The sequence below is a fragment of the Rana temporaria genome, chromosome 4 (assembly GCF_905171775.1).
Source record: "Rana temporaria chromosome 4, aRanTem1.1, whole genome shotgun sequence".
Lineage (NCBI taxonomy): Eukaryota > Metazoa > Chordata > Amphibia > Anura > Ranidae > Rana > Rana temporaria.
In genome coordinates, this window is record NC_053492.1 from 59,271,528 (window position 1) to 59,288,612 (window position 17,085).

The window sequence follows — 17,085 nt, forward strand, 5'->3', positions numbered from 1 at the left end:
ATGCACCTTATTAAGCCTGACTCTAATACTCTCAGGACATTGCTAAGTGAGGCCTAGTCATCAAAGAGTATGTGAGGGGATTTGAATCAGAGAAAGAGCTCACTCCTGTGATGGTGAAGGTGAGCAGTGATGACTAGGCCTCACTTTGCAATGTCTTGGGAGTGCTTAGCAACATGGTGGGAGTATTCCAGTCAGGCTTCGGGAGGTATGTAAATGGCCTACACCTATAGCAAGGGTATTATTCATCTTTAGCCAGAGCTGTACAGTGTATTTTAATCTACAAACATAGGTAGGTCTTTTGTAAAGGTGAACTATCCTTTTAAAGAATAATTCCAGGCATGGTATATATTTCCATAGTTACATTGGTCCATTGTATATACCATACTTGGCCAATGCCCCTGGAAGCTGGAAAACACTGGTGAAGGAGACACTGCTACGCCAACGATCTCCACTCCCTTTTAGGTCATCTGCTCAGCACGGGCACCATTCAGAGAACGCCTTGCATTTTCTCAGTGAATGCAAAGTGTTCTTTGATTGAAGGTAGTGGAAACGCGGGCAGGCGACGTCCGCTCTCCATTGGAAGCTTGTGTGACAATGCAGGAGAATGACGCATTGTGCCTGAAAAGGAATCTTCATACAAGGGACCACCAGGAATTATTTTAATGGAAGATGCAGATTAAAAGTAACTTTCGAAGCAAAAGTTAGAATGGCAAAGGTTATGGGACACAAAAGTTAGGCAGTAAACAACATTTTAGCATATGTGTTTAAATACATTGTTAGGACAATTTTGTTAAAGCAGAGTTCCACACACCCACTTGCACCGTCCTCCACTCCACTGCCACATTTAGCACTTTTTGGAGAAGAATGGGTGCCTGGTTTTGACAGCAGCAAACTTAGCTGGAAGTTCGCCCCCCCCCTCCTTCCCCTGCAGTCTTCTGAGACACATCACAGGTCCCAGAAGACTATGAGACCATTCATTCACAAGGTGCAGCACGACTTGCACTAGTGCAGTAGGAAACCGGTTATGAAGCCACAAGGCTTCACTTCCTGTTTCCCTCAATTGAAGAATCGGCTCAGGTGAGGACAGCGCTGGATCCCTGGACAGGTAAGTGTCCTTATACTAAAAAATCAGCAGCTACAGTATATTTGTTATTTTTTTTGGGGGGGGGGGCCTGGAGATCCACTGTAATAACATTTTTGTTGAAAAAAAAAGGAAACTTAATAAAATGTATGTTGAAAAAAAAAGGAAGATAAAAAAAAAAGCGTAGACATGCTGGAAGTCTTCATCCATGTTGGGTTTTAGACCGGAATCACACTAGTGCGGTGCGAATTTCAGCTCTCTTATCTCTGCAGAGAGGTAAGAGAAGTCTTCAGCAGATTAGCAACATTTTAGATGCGAATTTGGAGACCTGGGAGAAGTTACAGGTGAGAGTGGGGGAGAAGTGTATTGAGCTGAATGAGAGAAATTCCTGAAGAGAACTGAACACATCTGCGAATCAGCTGCGTACCCATAGAAGATAATGGACTTGAATTTGCACCTGAGCCGCACCGCAATGCCTAAAAGACGCAAACGGTTTTACTGCAATGCGCAGTGCGAATGCATCGCACATATGTGAACCAGCCTCAGTGAAAACAATGCATTTAGAAATGTTCTGCGTATTGGATGCGGTTTAAGCCGCACTCAATTCGCATAGGTGTGAACCCGGCCTGAAGGTTTTGCAACACAATTCTGTTTGTGGACGTTACCAACACAAGGAGTCTGTAACCAAAGGAAGGAAGAATGCGCCATTGTGAGAAGCGGGCATGGCAGCAGACACCTTAACCCAGTGCTAATCCTCCAACCATCCGCCACAAGGTGCCACCAAGCTTAGCACTACTTAGTACATCTGACCATCTGTCCTATAGCTTGATTTAGGAGGGCAGAACCTTGGCTGCAACATTTTACAAGGTGGCACCATTTTAAAGTAGGACTCCAGGCACATTAAACTTTAATTAGAAGATTTATTTACTCAATAAAATAAAGACCTTGTTTAAGTGAAATGGATTTGCTGCTCTGAGAACATAAACACCACTTACATATAAACATATGAGGGGTTCGTTGCAATATTTAGGGCGATATTATGTTCTGTCCTATGAGACTAGATATATAATAAACGTTATGGGCCAGATCCACGAAGCGCGGTGTTTCTTTACGGCCGGCGTAGTGTATCTCAGATACACACGCCGCCGTAACTTACAGCGTATTTCCCGTATTCTCAAAGAATTTGCGCGGCGTAGTGAATTACACTTACGGCGGCGTAGTGTAATTGTGTCGGCGTAAGGGCGCGCAATTCAAATGGTTGAGATGGGGGCGTGTTTTATGGTAATACGTCTTGACCCAACGTAAATTACGTTTTTTGCCAAATGCAACATGCGGTTTAATTTTTGCTGCAACTGCGAAGCAAAACATTACGGAAGCAGCATGGGTTCAGCCCTGAGCAGCTGCATTTCGGCGTTTAGGTAGTCGATCAGGGGAGGTAGAACCATGGCTCAACCACCTGCTTTTGCCACCCCCCATGTGAACAAGCCCTTTAAATGATACCGCTGTATAACTTAACCACTTCAGCTCCAAAAGATTTCCCCCCTTTCCTGACCAGGCCATTTTCTACAATACGACACTGCGTTACTCCTCTGCTTAGCAGAGACACAGGATCCATGGGCCAGATCCACAAAAACCTGGCGCAACTTAAAAAATCCCATTTAAGTTACACTGCCTTAAAATTTCTACCTAAGTGCCCGATCCACAAAGCACTTATCTAGAAATTTCAGGCCGTGTAACTAAAATTCCGCCGGCGCAAGGCGTTCCTATTCAAATGGGGCGAGTCCCATTTAAATGAGGCGCGCTCCCGCCGTACTGCGCATGCGCGAAGTTACGTTACGCCGAGTTTTGTGGATCGCGCCGGCTTAAAAAAGTTGCGTCGGGAAAAATAAAAATAAAATTGACAGAGTCGCTCGGCATGCATTCCTGAGGGAGAACTCCATGCCAATTTTCAAAGAAAAAACCGGCATGGGTTCACCCCCCAGGAGCATACCAGGCCCTTAGGTCTGGTATGGGTTGTAAGGAGACCCACCACGTGGGTACCTGCCGGAGCATGATGGGACGGTGATGCCTATATAAATGGGATGCAAGGCGCGCTTCCATCATTACAGTGACAAGAGGCGACGAGTCAACATCGGAAGAAGGGAGAAGAAGAACCTGACGTCACAGAAGACCGCGATGGCTGCCTGTTACTAATTGAGCTAACACACAAACATAGCAGGCAGCCAGCGCTGAAGAAGAAGGCACCGGACAGCTGCAGAAGAACCGGGGTTCGCCGAGTCAACAGCGGAAGAGGGGAGAAGATGGAAGAAGCCCCCCGGAGTCCGGAGAAGCCCCCCCCGGAGAGCGGAAGAAGAAACCCCCCCCGGAGAGTGGAAGAAGACCCCCGGAGAGTGGAAGAAGAAGCCCCCCCTGCTAATAGAGCTAATAAAGAAGACAGGGGGGGCCTCCAGAGCAGAATAATAAATTATTTTAAAAACCCTTGTGTTGTGTGTTTACTAACTTTTACTTTTTGCCTCCAGGTGAATGGGTAGGGGTACGATGTACCCCATATCCATTCACTTAGGGTGGGGGGCCGGTATCTGGGGGCCCCCTTATTTGAGGGGACTCCCAGATTCCGATAAGCCCCCGCCCGCAGACCCCGACAACCAACGGCAAGGGTTGTGGGAAGAGGTCCTGTCCTCATCAACATGGGGACAGGGTGCTCTGGGGTGGGGGGGCCCGCGGTGCGCCCCCCTGCCCCAGAGCACCCAACCCCCCCATGTTGAGGGCATGCGGCCTGGCACGGCTCAGGAGGGGGGGCGCTCGCTCGTCCCCACTCCCTTTCCTGACCGGCCGGGTAGCGTGCTTTGGATACGGGTCTGGTATGGATTGTAGGGGGACCCCCTACGTCGATTTTTCGGCGTGGGGGGGGTCTCCTTACAACCCATACCAGACCTAAGGGCCTGGTATGCTCCTGGGGGGGAACCCATGCCGGTTTTGTTTTTACAAATTGCCGTGGAGTTCTCCCTCGGGAATGCATACCAAATGCCGTCGCTGGAATGGGCTTTTACATGGTGTGACTAGTTTACACTTTGTAACACCAGCCCTAGTTTTACACTTGCAAACTAAAACTTACGGCGAAAAAACGAGGCTGAAAAGCTTTGTGGATCGCCTTAAGTGCTAATTTGCATACTAGAAGCGGCATTTCGACTCGAAATGCCCCCAGCGGCGGATGCGGTACTGCATCCTAAGATTCGGCAGTGTAATTCAATTACACATGCCGGATCTTCTGCCTAACTTTGGAAAACTGCTTCTGTGGATCAGTTCCAAAGTTAGGACAAGGGATACGATGGAGTAACAGCAGTTACTCCGTCGTATCTCTTTTGTGGATCTGGCCCCATGTCTTCTGTAGTGACAGAACGGCAATCTGCCTCGTTTACATAGGCAGAATGCCGTTCTGTCAGTGTACCAAAGCATTGGCAGTTGCCGGCGGACATCGAGTCTGCCGTACCCACCAATCAGCTCCCGCTAGGTACGTGATCCTGCACAGGAGAGCTGCCTTGCCGCCATATATCTACAGTATACGGTCGGCAAGCAGGTAAAGAGTGTCTGTCACCAGATTATTTATTTCAACAAAAATCTTCCTATTAAAATATATACATATATCAATTACAATTAGATCACTAAGGCCCGGATTCACGTAGGAGAGTGCATCTTTGTGCGGGCGTAACGTATCCTATTTACATTACGCCTCCGCAACTTTGACAGGCAAGTGCAGTATTCTCAAAGCAAAGTTGCGGCGGCGTAGCGTAAATAGGCCGGCGTAAGCCCGCCTAATTCAAATGTGGAAGATGTGGGCGTGTATTATGTAAATGTATTGTGACCCCACGTAAATGACGCTTTCTCCGAACGGCGCATGCGCCGTCCGTGAAAGTATCCCAGTGCGCATGCTCCAAATTAACCCCCAAAAAGCCAATGCTTTCGACATGAACGTAAATTACGCACAGCCCTATTCGCGAACGACTTACGCAAACGACGTAATCAACGGAAAATTCAACGCTGGCCCGACGTCCATACTTAACATTGGTACGCCTCATATACGCCTCATATAGCAGGGGTAACTTTATGCCGGAAAAAGCCTAATGTAAACGGCGTATCTGTAATGCGACGGCCGGGCGTACGTTCGTGAATTGGCGTATCTGGCTGATTTACATATTTCTAGGCGTAAATCAGCGTACACGCCCCTAGCGGCCAGCGTAAATATGCAGTTAATATACGACGGCGAAGGAGACTTACGCTGGTCATATCTTATACTAATTCTGGCATATCTGATTCTTTGAATCAGGCGCCAAGATGCGACGCCTCAGACTCAGAGATACAACGGCGTATCTGGAGATACGCCGTCGTATCTCCTACGTGAATCCGGGGCCAAAGTGCAATTTCCCCATATATACTAAAATATATATGCATTTAACTATTTTATGCATGTTACTTTCCTGTAAAAGCCTCCTTTGTTTAGACAATCAAAAGCCCTGACACAGCTGCTGGGTGTCACCATCTTGGATGTGATATCAGAAGCCTTGGCATACTTAGAACTGTCACCTAAAGTGGAACAAAACTCTCCTTTCCTTTTCAGCTAAGGAAGCTGCTTCAGTTTGATCTGCAACCGCCATGATGCTGTACATGTGATCAGTTATGACTCCAGACATTTGATGATTTGACAGTTTGGTTGAGAACACAACCAATGTGACAGTTAGCAATGCCGGCATGCCAGGAATGCAATTGTTTTTTTAAAACTGTTAAATTGATGGGTTTAATTCCGTGGAAGTAAACCCTCCTATCCCTTTCAGCTAAGGAAGCTGCCATCTTAGCCTCGCTCTGTGGCACTGCGCTACTTTAACTGACAATTGGGCGGTCATGCAACGCTGTACCCAAACCAAATTATATATCTTTTTTTCCTCTCTGGGTTTTTTTTTTGTGCTATAAAAAAAAAGTCTGACCATTTTGAAAAAAAAAAAAATGGGCCAGATCCACAGACGAAGTACGCCGGCGTATCTGCTGATAAGCCGGCGTACTTTCAAATTTCCTGCGTCGTATCGTTGTTTTGAATCCTCAAAACAACATACGACGGCTTCTGGGTTAGATCCGACAGGTGTACGTCTTCATACGCCTTCGGATCTAAGATGCAATACTTCGGCGTCCGCTGGGTGGCGTTTTCCACGTCGGGTATGCAAATTAGCGATTTACGACGATCCGCGAACGTACGCGCGGCCGTCGCATTTTCTAACGTCGTCTGTAGTCGGCTTTTTCCGGCGTATAGTTAAAGCTGGTATTTTGCGGCGTATAGATAGAATTGCCATGTTAAGTATGGCCGTCTTTCCTGCGTCGAAATTTGAATTTTTTTTTTTTTGCGTAAGTCGTCCGTGAATAGGGATGGACGTAACTCACGTCTAAGTTAAAAAAATGACGTCCTAGCAACGTCATTTAGCGCAATGCACGGCGGGAAATTTCGGGACGACGCATGCGCACTTCATTCGGTGCGGGGACGCGCTTCATTTAAATGAAACCCGCCCCCAACCCGCCCAATTTCAAATCCGCCGCCAGAAATACACTACGCCGCCGTAATTTAAGGCGCGAACTCGCTGAGGATTCGAATATACGCCAGGTAAGGTACGGCGGCGTAGTGTATCTCAGATACGCTACGCCGATGCAATTGTATGTGGATCTGGCCCAATATTTTTTACATTCTACTATAAAACATGTCCCACAAAAAATAATCTTTTAATACATTTTAATCAAAATATATTCTGCTACACATTTTTGGTAAAAAAAAAATCCCAATACGTGCATCTTGATTGGTTTGTGTGAAAGTTCTAGCGTCCAAAAACTATGGGATATATAATTTATATATCTAATTTTAATTTTCTTTTCATATTTTTTTTTCTAGCACTTATAACAGGACTGCAATAGTGCGGTGGCCAATCTGACAATAACTAACACTTTTGTGGGAACTGTCACTGACATCACCAGTGCCATTATTACAGTGATCAGTGCTAATACTACTGTATGCACTGTCACTGTACTAATGACACTGAGCTGGAAGGAGTTAACGTTTTGGGCGATCAAGGGGTTAAATATGTGCCTCACAGGTGTTTGTGTGTGTACTGTGTGCTGCTTTTACCGTGGATCTAGTGTTTCATTCCCTGCTTAGTAGGGAATGAAAAACAAGCTAGATCTCTGTCACTGAATACAGCTCTGTGCTGTTTACACTCTAAGGCCTCGTACACACGACCGAATCTATCCGCTGGGATTTATCCGCGGATCAGTTCCAGTGGATAGATCCGGTCGTGTGTAGGCCCGAGCGGACAATTTTCGGCGGATAAAAATCCAGCCAACGGATTTCCAGCGGATAGAAATTTTGATCCCAGCGGATAAAAATTTCTGATCCGGTGAGTCTGTGTACAGACTCACCGGATCAGTCCGTCCGCTCCCATCCCTCGCATGCGTCGTAATGATTCGACGCATGCGTGAAAGTATTTACCTTCCAGCGTCGCGCACGTCGCCGCGTCATCGTCGCGGCGCGACACATGACCGCGGATGTTTTCCGCGCGGATTTTGATCTGATGGTGTGTACAAGCCATCGGATCAAAATCCGGAGGAGGAATGTCCGCTGGAAACGGTCCGGCGGACCGTTTCCAGCGGATAACCCCTCGTCTGTACGAGGCCTAAGGGGAATATTCACATAGACTTACGATGGGCGTATCAGTCGATACGCCGTTGTAAGTCCGAATCACCGCCGTCGCAACTTTAAGCGTATGCTCAAACTGAGATACGCTTAAATGTTGCTAAGATACGACCAGCGTAAGTCTCCTATGCCGTCGTATCTTAACTGCATATTTACGATGGCCGCTAGGGGCGTGTACACTGATTTACGCCTAGAATATGTAAATCAGCTAGATACGCCGATTCACGAACGTACGCCCGGCCGTCGCAGTAAAGATACGCTGTTTACGTAAGGGGTTTTCAGGCGTAAAGTTATTCCACCAAATACATGGCGCAGCCAATGTTAAGTATGGCCGTCGTTCCCGCGTCGAAATTTAAAAATTTTACGTCGTTTGCGTAACTCGTCCGTGAATGGGGCTGGCCGTAAATTACGTTCACGTCGAAAGCATGACGATTTGCCGACGTCATTTGGAGCATGCGCACTGGGATAGGTCCACGGACGGCGCATGAGCCGTTCATTAAAAACGTCAAATACGTGGGGTCACTAGTATTTTACATAGAACACGCCCCCAACCAGCCTATTTTGAATTAGGCGGGCTTACGCCGGCCCAGTTACACTGCGCCGCCGTAAGTTTCAGCACAAGTTCTATGTGAATACAGGACCTGCTGCTCTAACTGAGATACGCTACACCCGCCTAATTCTACCTGAATCTAGCGCATAGAACTGTTTTCTGTAAACGCTGATCGCCAGGTGCTGGTGCTCAATTACTGGCCAGGACAGAGTGATCGGCATGTGCTGTGACGAATCACAGCCGGGCAGGCGTGCCTTAAAACGAAGCTCCAGTCAAAAGGGGAAGCTCTGCTTGTTTGCACCCCACTGCCACATTTGCCACTTTTTTGGGGGGGGGGGTACCTGGTTTTGACAGGTACCCGCTCCCACTTCTGGCTCAGATCACGACAGCAATCTGAGCCGGAAGTTCGCCCTTTCCCCCCTCCTTCCCCCGCAGTCTTCTAGGATTTCGGGTGAGGACATTGCTGGATCCCTGGACAGGTAAGTGTCCTTATTTTAAAAGTCAGAAGCTACAGTATTTCTAGCTGCTGACTTTTCATTTCCTCTTTAAGCTGGCCATACACAGACCAAATTTCAGCCAGTTCCTTATCAACCAGACAAAATGTTCTTAGTGGGTGGCACGGTTGGCTGCCTCCCTTCCACCATTCCTCGACTGAAACATCAAAGGAGCCAAGTGGAAAACTGTTGGCCAGATGCAGCTGCTGTTCAGGTGTTTTTACAGCTGGTGAGGCCGGGTTTCCAAGTACAATATCTACAGCAGGAGATTCGTCCATCCGTGGTGTGTAGTGTGGATGGAGGAATCTGTTAGACATGTAAATCTCAGAACTGAATGGACAGAGGTTCAATTCCTTAAGCAGGTAAAGCAAGTCTCTTATATGTATTTCATCTGTGTATTCAGCTTGAACCACATTGGCCCCAATAATGGCCTTTTCACTCATTAGGCAGTACCTTACCTTACTGGCTTCATCTTCAAAAACAGACTGGTGGACGTTGCAGGCGAAGAGCGAGGTGGGAAGATCGTTGAAGTCTGTGATGCCCTGAAAATCTTCTTCAGTGAGGTACCTGGACAGATCCATGCTTCTATGTATGGGGCAGAGTACCAGAAGGTCCCCGCCCCCGACCACACAGGTAAAATAACTTGCATCCCTCATCCCGGTTAAGTATAGGTCTTCCCTCATCCTAAACAAAGAACAAAAAAGAAATGACCTATCACAAAATGCAATGGAAAGATAAAAAAAGATGTCAGACAAAAGTCCTTTCTTGTATTAAGAGAGGTATGTACTCCAGAGACAAAGATATAATTTTGCCCCTGTACAAATCATTCATTAAATGCTCAGTCAATCCTTGCTTATCATTTACCCTGGTCACTATATATAGACCTCCAGAATATAGCGGCCATTTTGTCAAAGAATTTAATGAATATATTATGCAACTAACTGCTAACCAGGATAAATTAATAATTCAAGGAGACTTCAACGTTTGGTTAGAGCAGACTGAAGAACCACACGCCAAGGACCTCCTAGAAGACCTGGAGGGTATGGGGTTCGAGCAGAAAGTTCAGGGGCCAACTCATATCCTTGGACATCAGCTTGACGCTATACTCTCTAATGATCTTCAAGTCACAAATCTATCTACAACAGTGACAGGATGGACGGACCACTATCTATTAAAATACACTCTGCCAGACCTAGCCCCCAGAAAAAATACCTCAGGCCCCCCGATGGAAAGATCAAAGCCTTTCCGAAAACTTACAAAAATCAGCGATGAAACCTTTCATTCAGCCTATATTAACAGCCAAGGCAATTCAGAACAGAAGTTAGTCGACATTGAAAATGATTTGGAAAAATTAGAACAGGCCATGGATGCATTTGAACAAAAACTAATAAACACCCTTGACAAAGTGGCGCCCATCACTACGTCATACAATAGGCCTAGGAAATCTAAATCATGCCCTTGGTATTCATCCTCACTGGGAGAGTTAAAATCCAAAAGACGTCAGCTTGAACGCAAATGGATCAGAACTAACCACCCGCAGGACAAATTGGCCTACAGGAACCAGTGCAGAGTGTATAGCAAGCACGTAAAACTCCAAAAAAGAAGCTATTATAATGCCCAAATAGCCCAAGCTATTAATAAAGAGGCTGAACTATTCAAAATCACATCCAGCCTCTTTAACAACAAAAAATACTTTTCTTCCATACCATCCTCAGATAAAATGTGCTCCAGCCTTCTTCTGTCATTTGAAGCCAAAATACAGAAAATCCGGACATCTACCAACCAGGCTATGCGACCCTTAGACCAACCAATATCATCTGGCCTCCATTCAGGTCTTATGCGATTTACAGATACTACCCCTGGGGAGATACTGAAAATTATGAGAGACTTAAAAGCATCATCATATCCGGATGATATCTGTCCCGGGTGGCTCATGAAGGCCAACGCAAAAACATTGGCCCTGGACATTTGCAAAGTTATTAACCTTTCTCTGCAATTAGGCATCGTCCCAGGAAAAATGAAGCATGCCATAGTAACACCCCTTCTGAAAAAGATGGGTCTAGACATAAATGACCCACTCAATTTCAGGCCCATTTCCGCCATCCCCTTCCTGGCAAAAATCCTAGAGCAAGTAGTCTTCAGGCAGCTACAAAACTATTTTGAGGGGGGTAACCTCTTCCATGACACCCAGTCGGGGTTTCGTCCGGGAAGAGGAACCGAGATATCTGTGCTGGCCATGCGAGAAAGATTATTGACAATCCGTGACGCAGGGGGGTCGGCAGCCCTGATTTTGCTAGACCTCTCCGCAGCATTCGACACTGTCGACTATGATATACTGTTGGACAGATTAAAAAATCTTTTTGGTCTTAACGGGGTGGTCCTGAGTTGGATACGCTCATTTCTCCATGAGAGAACACAATGTGTCAAGATGGGAACACACCGGTCTACCCCAAGACCTCTGACATGCGGAGTTCCACAGGGGAGTGCTCTATCGCCACTCCTCTTTAACTGCTATGTTCGTCCTCTTGCTGACATCATCCAGAACAATAACTTGGAGTGTCAGCTTTATGCCGATGACACACAAATTCTGGCTGATTCAGCAGGAGGACCTCAGCAGCCAGTTCAGTTGGCGAAATGCCTGGTAGAAATACAGGACTGGATGGCTGGCAATAGGCTTGGACTGAACGCAGCTAAAACTGAAGTTCTATTAATTGGTCCTACTAGCCCCCTATTGCTGGCTGCTTGGCCTCTGTCTTTCGGACCCACACCCATTCCAGCCAAGCAGGTAAAAAACCTAGGAGTCATAATCGATGACACCCTCTCGTTTGTTCCCCACTTCAGAAACATCCTGCGGAATGCCAATTACCATCTAAGGCTCCTCAGAAAAGTAAAACATCTATTCACCCAAAATAACAGATCACTACTTGCCCAGGCTTTTATCCATTCCCGGTTAGACGGGGCAAACGTATTCCTATTGGGTGCCCCGCAGAAATGGGCCCATAAGCTTCAGGTGGTTCAGAACCACACTGCTCGCTTTGTACTCGGTCTAGCGAGAAGAGACCATATTAGCCTGGCCAGGAGATCACTTCATTGGCTCCCTATTGAGCAGAGAGTGATCTTTAAAACGCTCTGCATCTTCTTCCGTGCATACTGGGGACAGGGTCCCAAGTACTTACACAGCTTGGCGGTGCACTATGAACCCTCGCGCCCATTAAGATCCAAGACCCAACATTTAGCCACAGTCATTCCATCTAAACTTTCTTCCATGGGAGGCAAACGACTCCAGAGTAGGGGTGCCATGCTGTGGAATGCCCTCTCCTTGGAACTTAAGATGACATCTAACCTGCTCCTCTTCAGAAAAAAACTAAAGACGGAACTGTTCATCCAGGCCTATGGTTAAATTTATATTCTTTTCCCTCTTACAGTCCGCCCCCTCATTGAAGGGGCCACTTGCCTCTCTAATAACTATGATGTCTTCTACCCCTCCTCTAGTATCCCCACTGTTCCTTTTTCTTTTATATTTTTTCTCATACACTTCACGGCTCTTTCCTCTTGCTCCCCTAAGGGCTGGATACCCTTTCCTTTTACCGCCCTCTCTTCTCTTTTCTCTCTCTTCTTCACCACGGATTGATTCAAAGTTACATCTCACCAGCGGCGCTTAGACGCTCACTTCACAGTGGGCATTTGGCGCCTAATTAAGCTCAAATATCAATCAATCAATCATTAGTAAGACCTCATCTGGAATATGCAGTTCAGTTTTGGGCACCAGTTCTCAAAAAGGGATATCTGGGAACTGGAGAAAGTGCAGAGAAGGGCAACCAAACTGATAAGAGGCATGGAGGAGCTCAGATATGTGGAAAGATTAGAAGAACTAAATTTATTCACTCTTGAGAAGAGAAGAATAAGGGGGGATATGATCAACATGTACAAATATATAAGGGGTCCATATAGTGAACTTGGTATTGAGTTATTCACTTTACGGTCAACACCGAGGACAAGGGGGCACTCTTTACATCTAGAGGAAAAGAGATTTCACCTCCCAATACGGAAAGGTTTCTTCACAGTAAGAGCTGTGAAAATGTGGAACAGACTCCCTCCAGAGGTGGTTCTGGCCAGCTCAGTAGATTGCTTTAAGAAAGGCCTGGATTCTTTCCTAAATGTACAGAATATAACTGAGTACTAAGATTTGTAGGTAAAGTTGATCCAGGGTAAATCCGATTGCCTCTCGGGGGATCAGGAAGGAATTTTTTCCCCTGCTGTAGCAAATTGGATCTCATGCTCTGCTGGGGTTTTTTGCCTTCCTCTGGATCAACTGTGGGTATGGAGTTGGGTGTATAGGATTGTACTGTGTTTTTTATTTTGTTTGTTTATTTTTTTTGTGGTTGAACTGGATGGACTTGTGTCTTTTTTCAACCTGACTAACTATGTAACTATGTTAAAAGTCTGAAATATAGTAAGGGATAGAAGTCCCCTTTACTTCTTTAATCTGTAGATCAACATTCTCAGGCATGGTTCTGGTTCCCCATGCTGAGAGACCATGAAAGAAGAAGTCCAGGTATGGCAATTTATACATACACTATATTACCAAAAGTATTGGGACACCTGCCTTTACATGCACATTAACGTGAACGTTATTGGCATCCCAGTCTTAGTCCGTAGGGTTCAATATTGAGTTGGCTCACCCTTTGCAGCTATAACGGCTTCAACTCTTCTGGGAAGGCTGTCCACAAGGTTTAGGAGTGTCTATGGGAGTGTTTGACCATTTTTCTCCTAAACCTTGTGGACAGCCTTCCTAGAAAAGTTGAAGCTGTTATAGCTGCAAAGGGTGGGCCAGAGGCTGTCTGGACACACACACAAGGAGGGGAACATACCAGCACGCCAGGTCCCCTTGTAGCAGCATATGAGGAGAGGAGCGGGGTATGCACACTTCCCAAAACGCCATTCACATGCTGGTCAGCGGCTTTTAACGGCTGACACTGCCAAAGACACCGGTCACAGGCACTCTTTCTTGTAAGTGCATTTTTATATATTTTAATAAATAAGTTTTAATATACTACACCATGATGAGCCCCTTGTTTTTGAGGATCTAAGGATATCTTGTAAAAGGGAGAAGGAGGCAACATCCACTAACGGACAAAGAAAAGACACTACTTTGGGGCCTTTTATGACCTGGGGTCTGGTGAGTGTTGAGTTTAACCATTGGTGATGGTGGCACATCTTTGTCGGGTGGAAGAGACAGTTGCACTTTTTTCAGTATACAGCATTACCAGCATTGAACTTTTTTCCCACTGGAATATATTGTGTAATAGCAAAACTGCCTGTTATTGGACTATATTTTCAGCGCAGCTGGCGCATTGCACATTTGGTATTATTGGTTTTGTTGCGATTTTTGATTATTTTGATTTTATTTTATTTTTGGGAAAATCTTTTTTGCTTTGTTTTCACTATTGGTGGACTTGAAGCAGTAAGAGTAGCCATTCTTTTCCTTTATAGGAGCACTATGGCACTCTGATGTGCAGGCCAACCAAACCAAAAAATCACTGTTTGGATCACGTTTAATGTATTTAGGTTTATAACATATCTTCACAGATTGTTTGTTTGTATCAAGATTTGTTTATTTTTTATCCACATTGAATATTAGGTGTTTTCAAACTCCTGATAATATATATGGTTGATTGTGCACTATACCAGTTCACAGTTCACATCTCTAGAGATCACACTTTAGGGATTATTAGATCAGCGCAGTAACTTTTTCCTTTTACATGCACATTTTGCCCTCTTTAGGGCTTACACGGTATTGCAGCAGATCACGTTTTATATTGTTTATTTATCTTTGCGCCGGTGACACCTACAACAATTTCAATTAAATATTATACCCTATGGACCAAGACTGGGATGCCATTAAAGTTCATGTTCGTGCAAAGGCAGTCGTCCCAATACTTTTGGTAATATAGTGTATGTTACATTGGTCCAGTAAGCTCCGCTACTCCAGTGATCTCCGCTTGCTTCCGGGACGGGTCCCATGCTGAGCGGCTGCCCTGCTGCATTGTAAACACAGGAGGTCACCAGCTTGGCATAGGCACCATTCAGAGAACACTTTGCAATTTCTCAGTAAATGCAAAGAATTCTGATTGGACGAGGAGGTGATGTCACCATTTCTATCTCATCCAAACAAAGAAAACTTTGCATTCACTGAGAAAATGCAAAGTCTTTTCTAAATGGCTTCCTGTTTTCAGTGAGAAGCCACTCAGCATGGACCTGGAAGCTAGTGGCAATCACTGGTGAATACCTCCCAACATTTTGAGATGAGAATGAGGGACACCTAATAGCAAATGTATTTAGGCATAGGACACGCCCCCTGTCACACCCCCTTATAGGAGAAATAACCCAAAAAAAGGTTAATTAAATCAACAAGGGACTTTTTTTACCACTACTATTCCTTTATATTGGCTCTTAAAATTTACAAATGCAGCAATTTATAATTTGGATCAAAGATTTAGCATTGGGAAACACTTTTTGAAAGATAAAACATGAATTTTATATACAACTATACAGATCTGACCAAAATGAGGAACAAATGAGGAGGAAAGAGGGACATTGCTCCAAATCAGGGACAGTCCCTCGAAATCAGGGACAGTTCCAGCTCCATGGGGATCCCACAGATGTGACACATACATACTTACATTGTTCCTAGCTGGTTACCTAGAATGCACACATATAAGCGCGTTGTGAGACTGCACTGTCAAGGTCGGGGAAGCAGCGTGTTTTGTAATCTTGTGATCAACATGGCAGCCAATCATGGTGGTCACATGAGGTTTGTTCACAAACAAACCCCTCCCCTTCATTCCTGAATCTTTTTTACCCCCTGCCTTGTGAAGTCAGCAATACTTACCTGATATAAGTCCCCCATCCATATTCCTTGCTGCCACTGGTTCCAGTGTGAGATACTGCTTTTCCTATTCCTACACTGCCATGGCACCCCAAGACCACCGTTTCCTGCCAACCACCTCTCTCCAGAGAGGACCCTGCCAACGGCCATCCAATAGGAAGAGTCCACGTTGAGCCCCCGATAAAGCATCCCAAGGAAGAAGTAAACAAAAGAAGAAAAGGCCTGGGCTTTAAGTCCCGTATGACTATGGCTTATCTAAGTGTAGCGCCTGGTTACTTTACAGTACCGGTGCTAGTTAAATTTAGAGGGAGATCAGAGTGTAGTTAAACTCTGATTCAAATTGTTATGTGTTAAACAGGGTCTCTGTCTCAGCTTGGCTGTGCTGTGGGCTTATTCTGTTGTGCTGGGGTGTTCTTACAACCCTGGTGCTGCAGGTAGCAGCAGTGGAGTCAAGGTTTGGGTGCTCTTTCCCAGCAGCTAATCAGTAGGGTTTGACCTCGCTGTGCATGCTGGGGAGGGGTATTTATGGGGCAGATGCCATTGGTTCTGGGTGTTCTTCTTCGAGTGTGGCACCCACCTTTAGGGTGACCACATCACGGCGCCCCGGCGTTATGGCCTACCTGGCCGGGGCGTGCGTGCCACACGTGTTCCTGGTTCTGGGACCACAATGGCCCGGAGCATCTGAAAAGTGACAGGGACCCAGTGAGCGACTGGGTTCCCACCTTTGAGGATCCCAAGCTGTATTGCTGTTCGGTGGGGAGTCCGTCTGAGGAGCACCATTGAGAGGCTGGCGGTCCAAAAGGGCCTCGACAAACCACCGGGTATCAAGGTAGCTGGACAATGAAGGATTGATCACCTGTCAGTCGGTACCTGGGCGACAAGTTGAAGGAGATCCAGGCGTAATTCACCGAAGGAGGATTGCCTCCGTAACTACAAATCAGAGAGGGCCTGTGGCAGAGGTGTCTCCCTGACATTCACTAAGGAGGGTCTGTGGCAGAGACTTTATCCTACAATTGTCTGAGTGATACTCCGGCTGCCAGGTCAGTGAGAGAGGCCTGTCCGGGTACACTAGACCCACTTCGGCAAGAGTGGCACAGAGAAGTGTTACGCTTGGGAGCAGGATTGTTTCCCTATTATCACGCCTGAATTTGCTATTCTCCTTTCTTCTTCAACTTTACTTTCCTCGCCACAAGTTTTATTGTTTTTACCCGGCTGGGTAATAAAGAGCACAGCAAAGAACACCTGTTGCGGACATCCCTTTACTTCTACTAAATGCAATACGCATCATTCACCCCTAGGAATTCGGGGGAGCCATGAAGTAAATGTGCCACCCAAAACAACCAGCAG

At 46.0% G+C, this 17,085-nt stretch overlaps 1 protein-coding gene across 1 annotated transcript in view; it reads right to left on the reverse strand.

Moving 5' to 3' along the window:
• The window catches only part of RCAN2 (regulator of calcineurin 2), a 174,918-nt gene extending 165,364 nt beyond the window's left edge, over positions 1 to 9,554 (reverse strand). The window contains exon 1 of the mRNA XM_040348440.1: positions 9,308 to 9,554. Within this exon, the coding sequence (XP_040204374.1) occupies positions 9,308 to 9,532 (225 nt within the window). The 5' untranslated portion in view covers positions 9,533 to 9,554. The remainder of the gene's footprint in view (positions 1 to 9,307) is intronic.
• Positions 9,555 to 17,085: the final 7,531 nt, after the last annotated feature.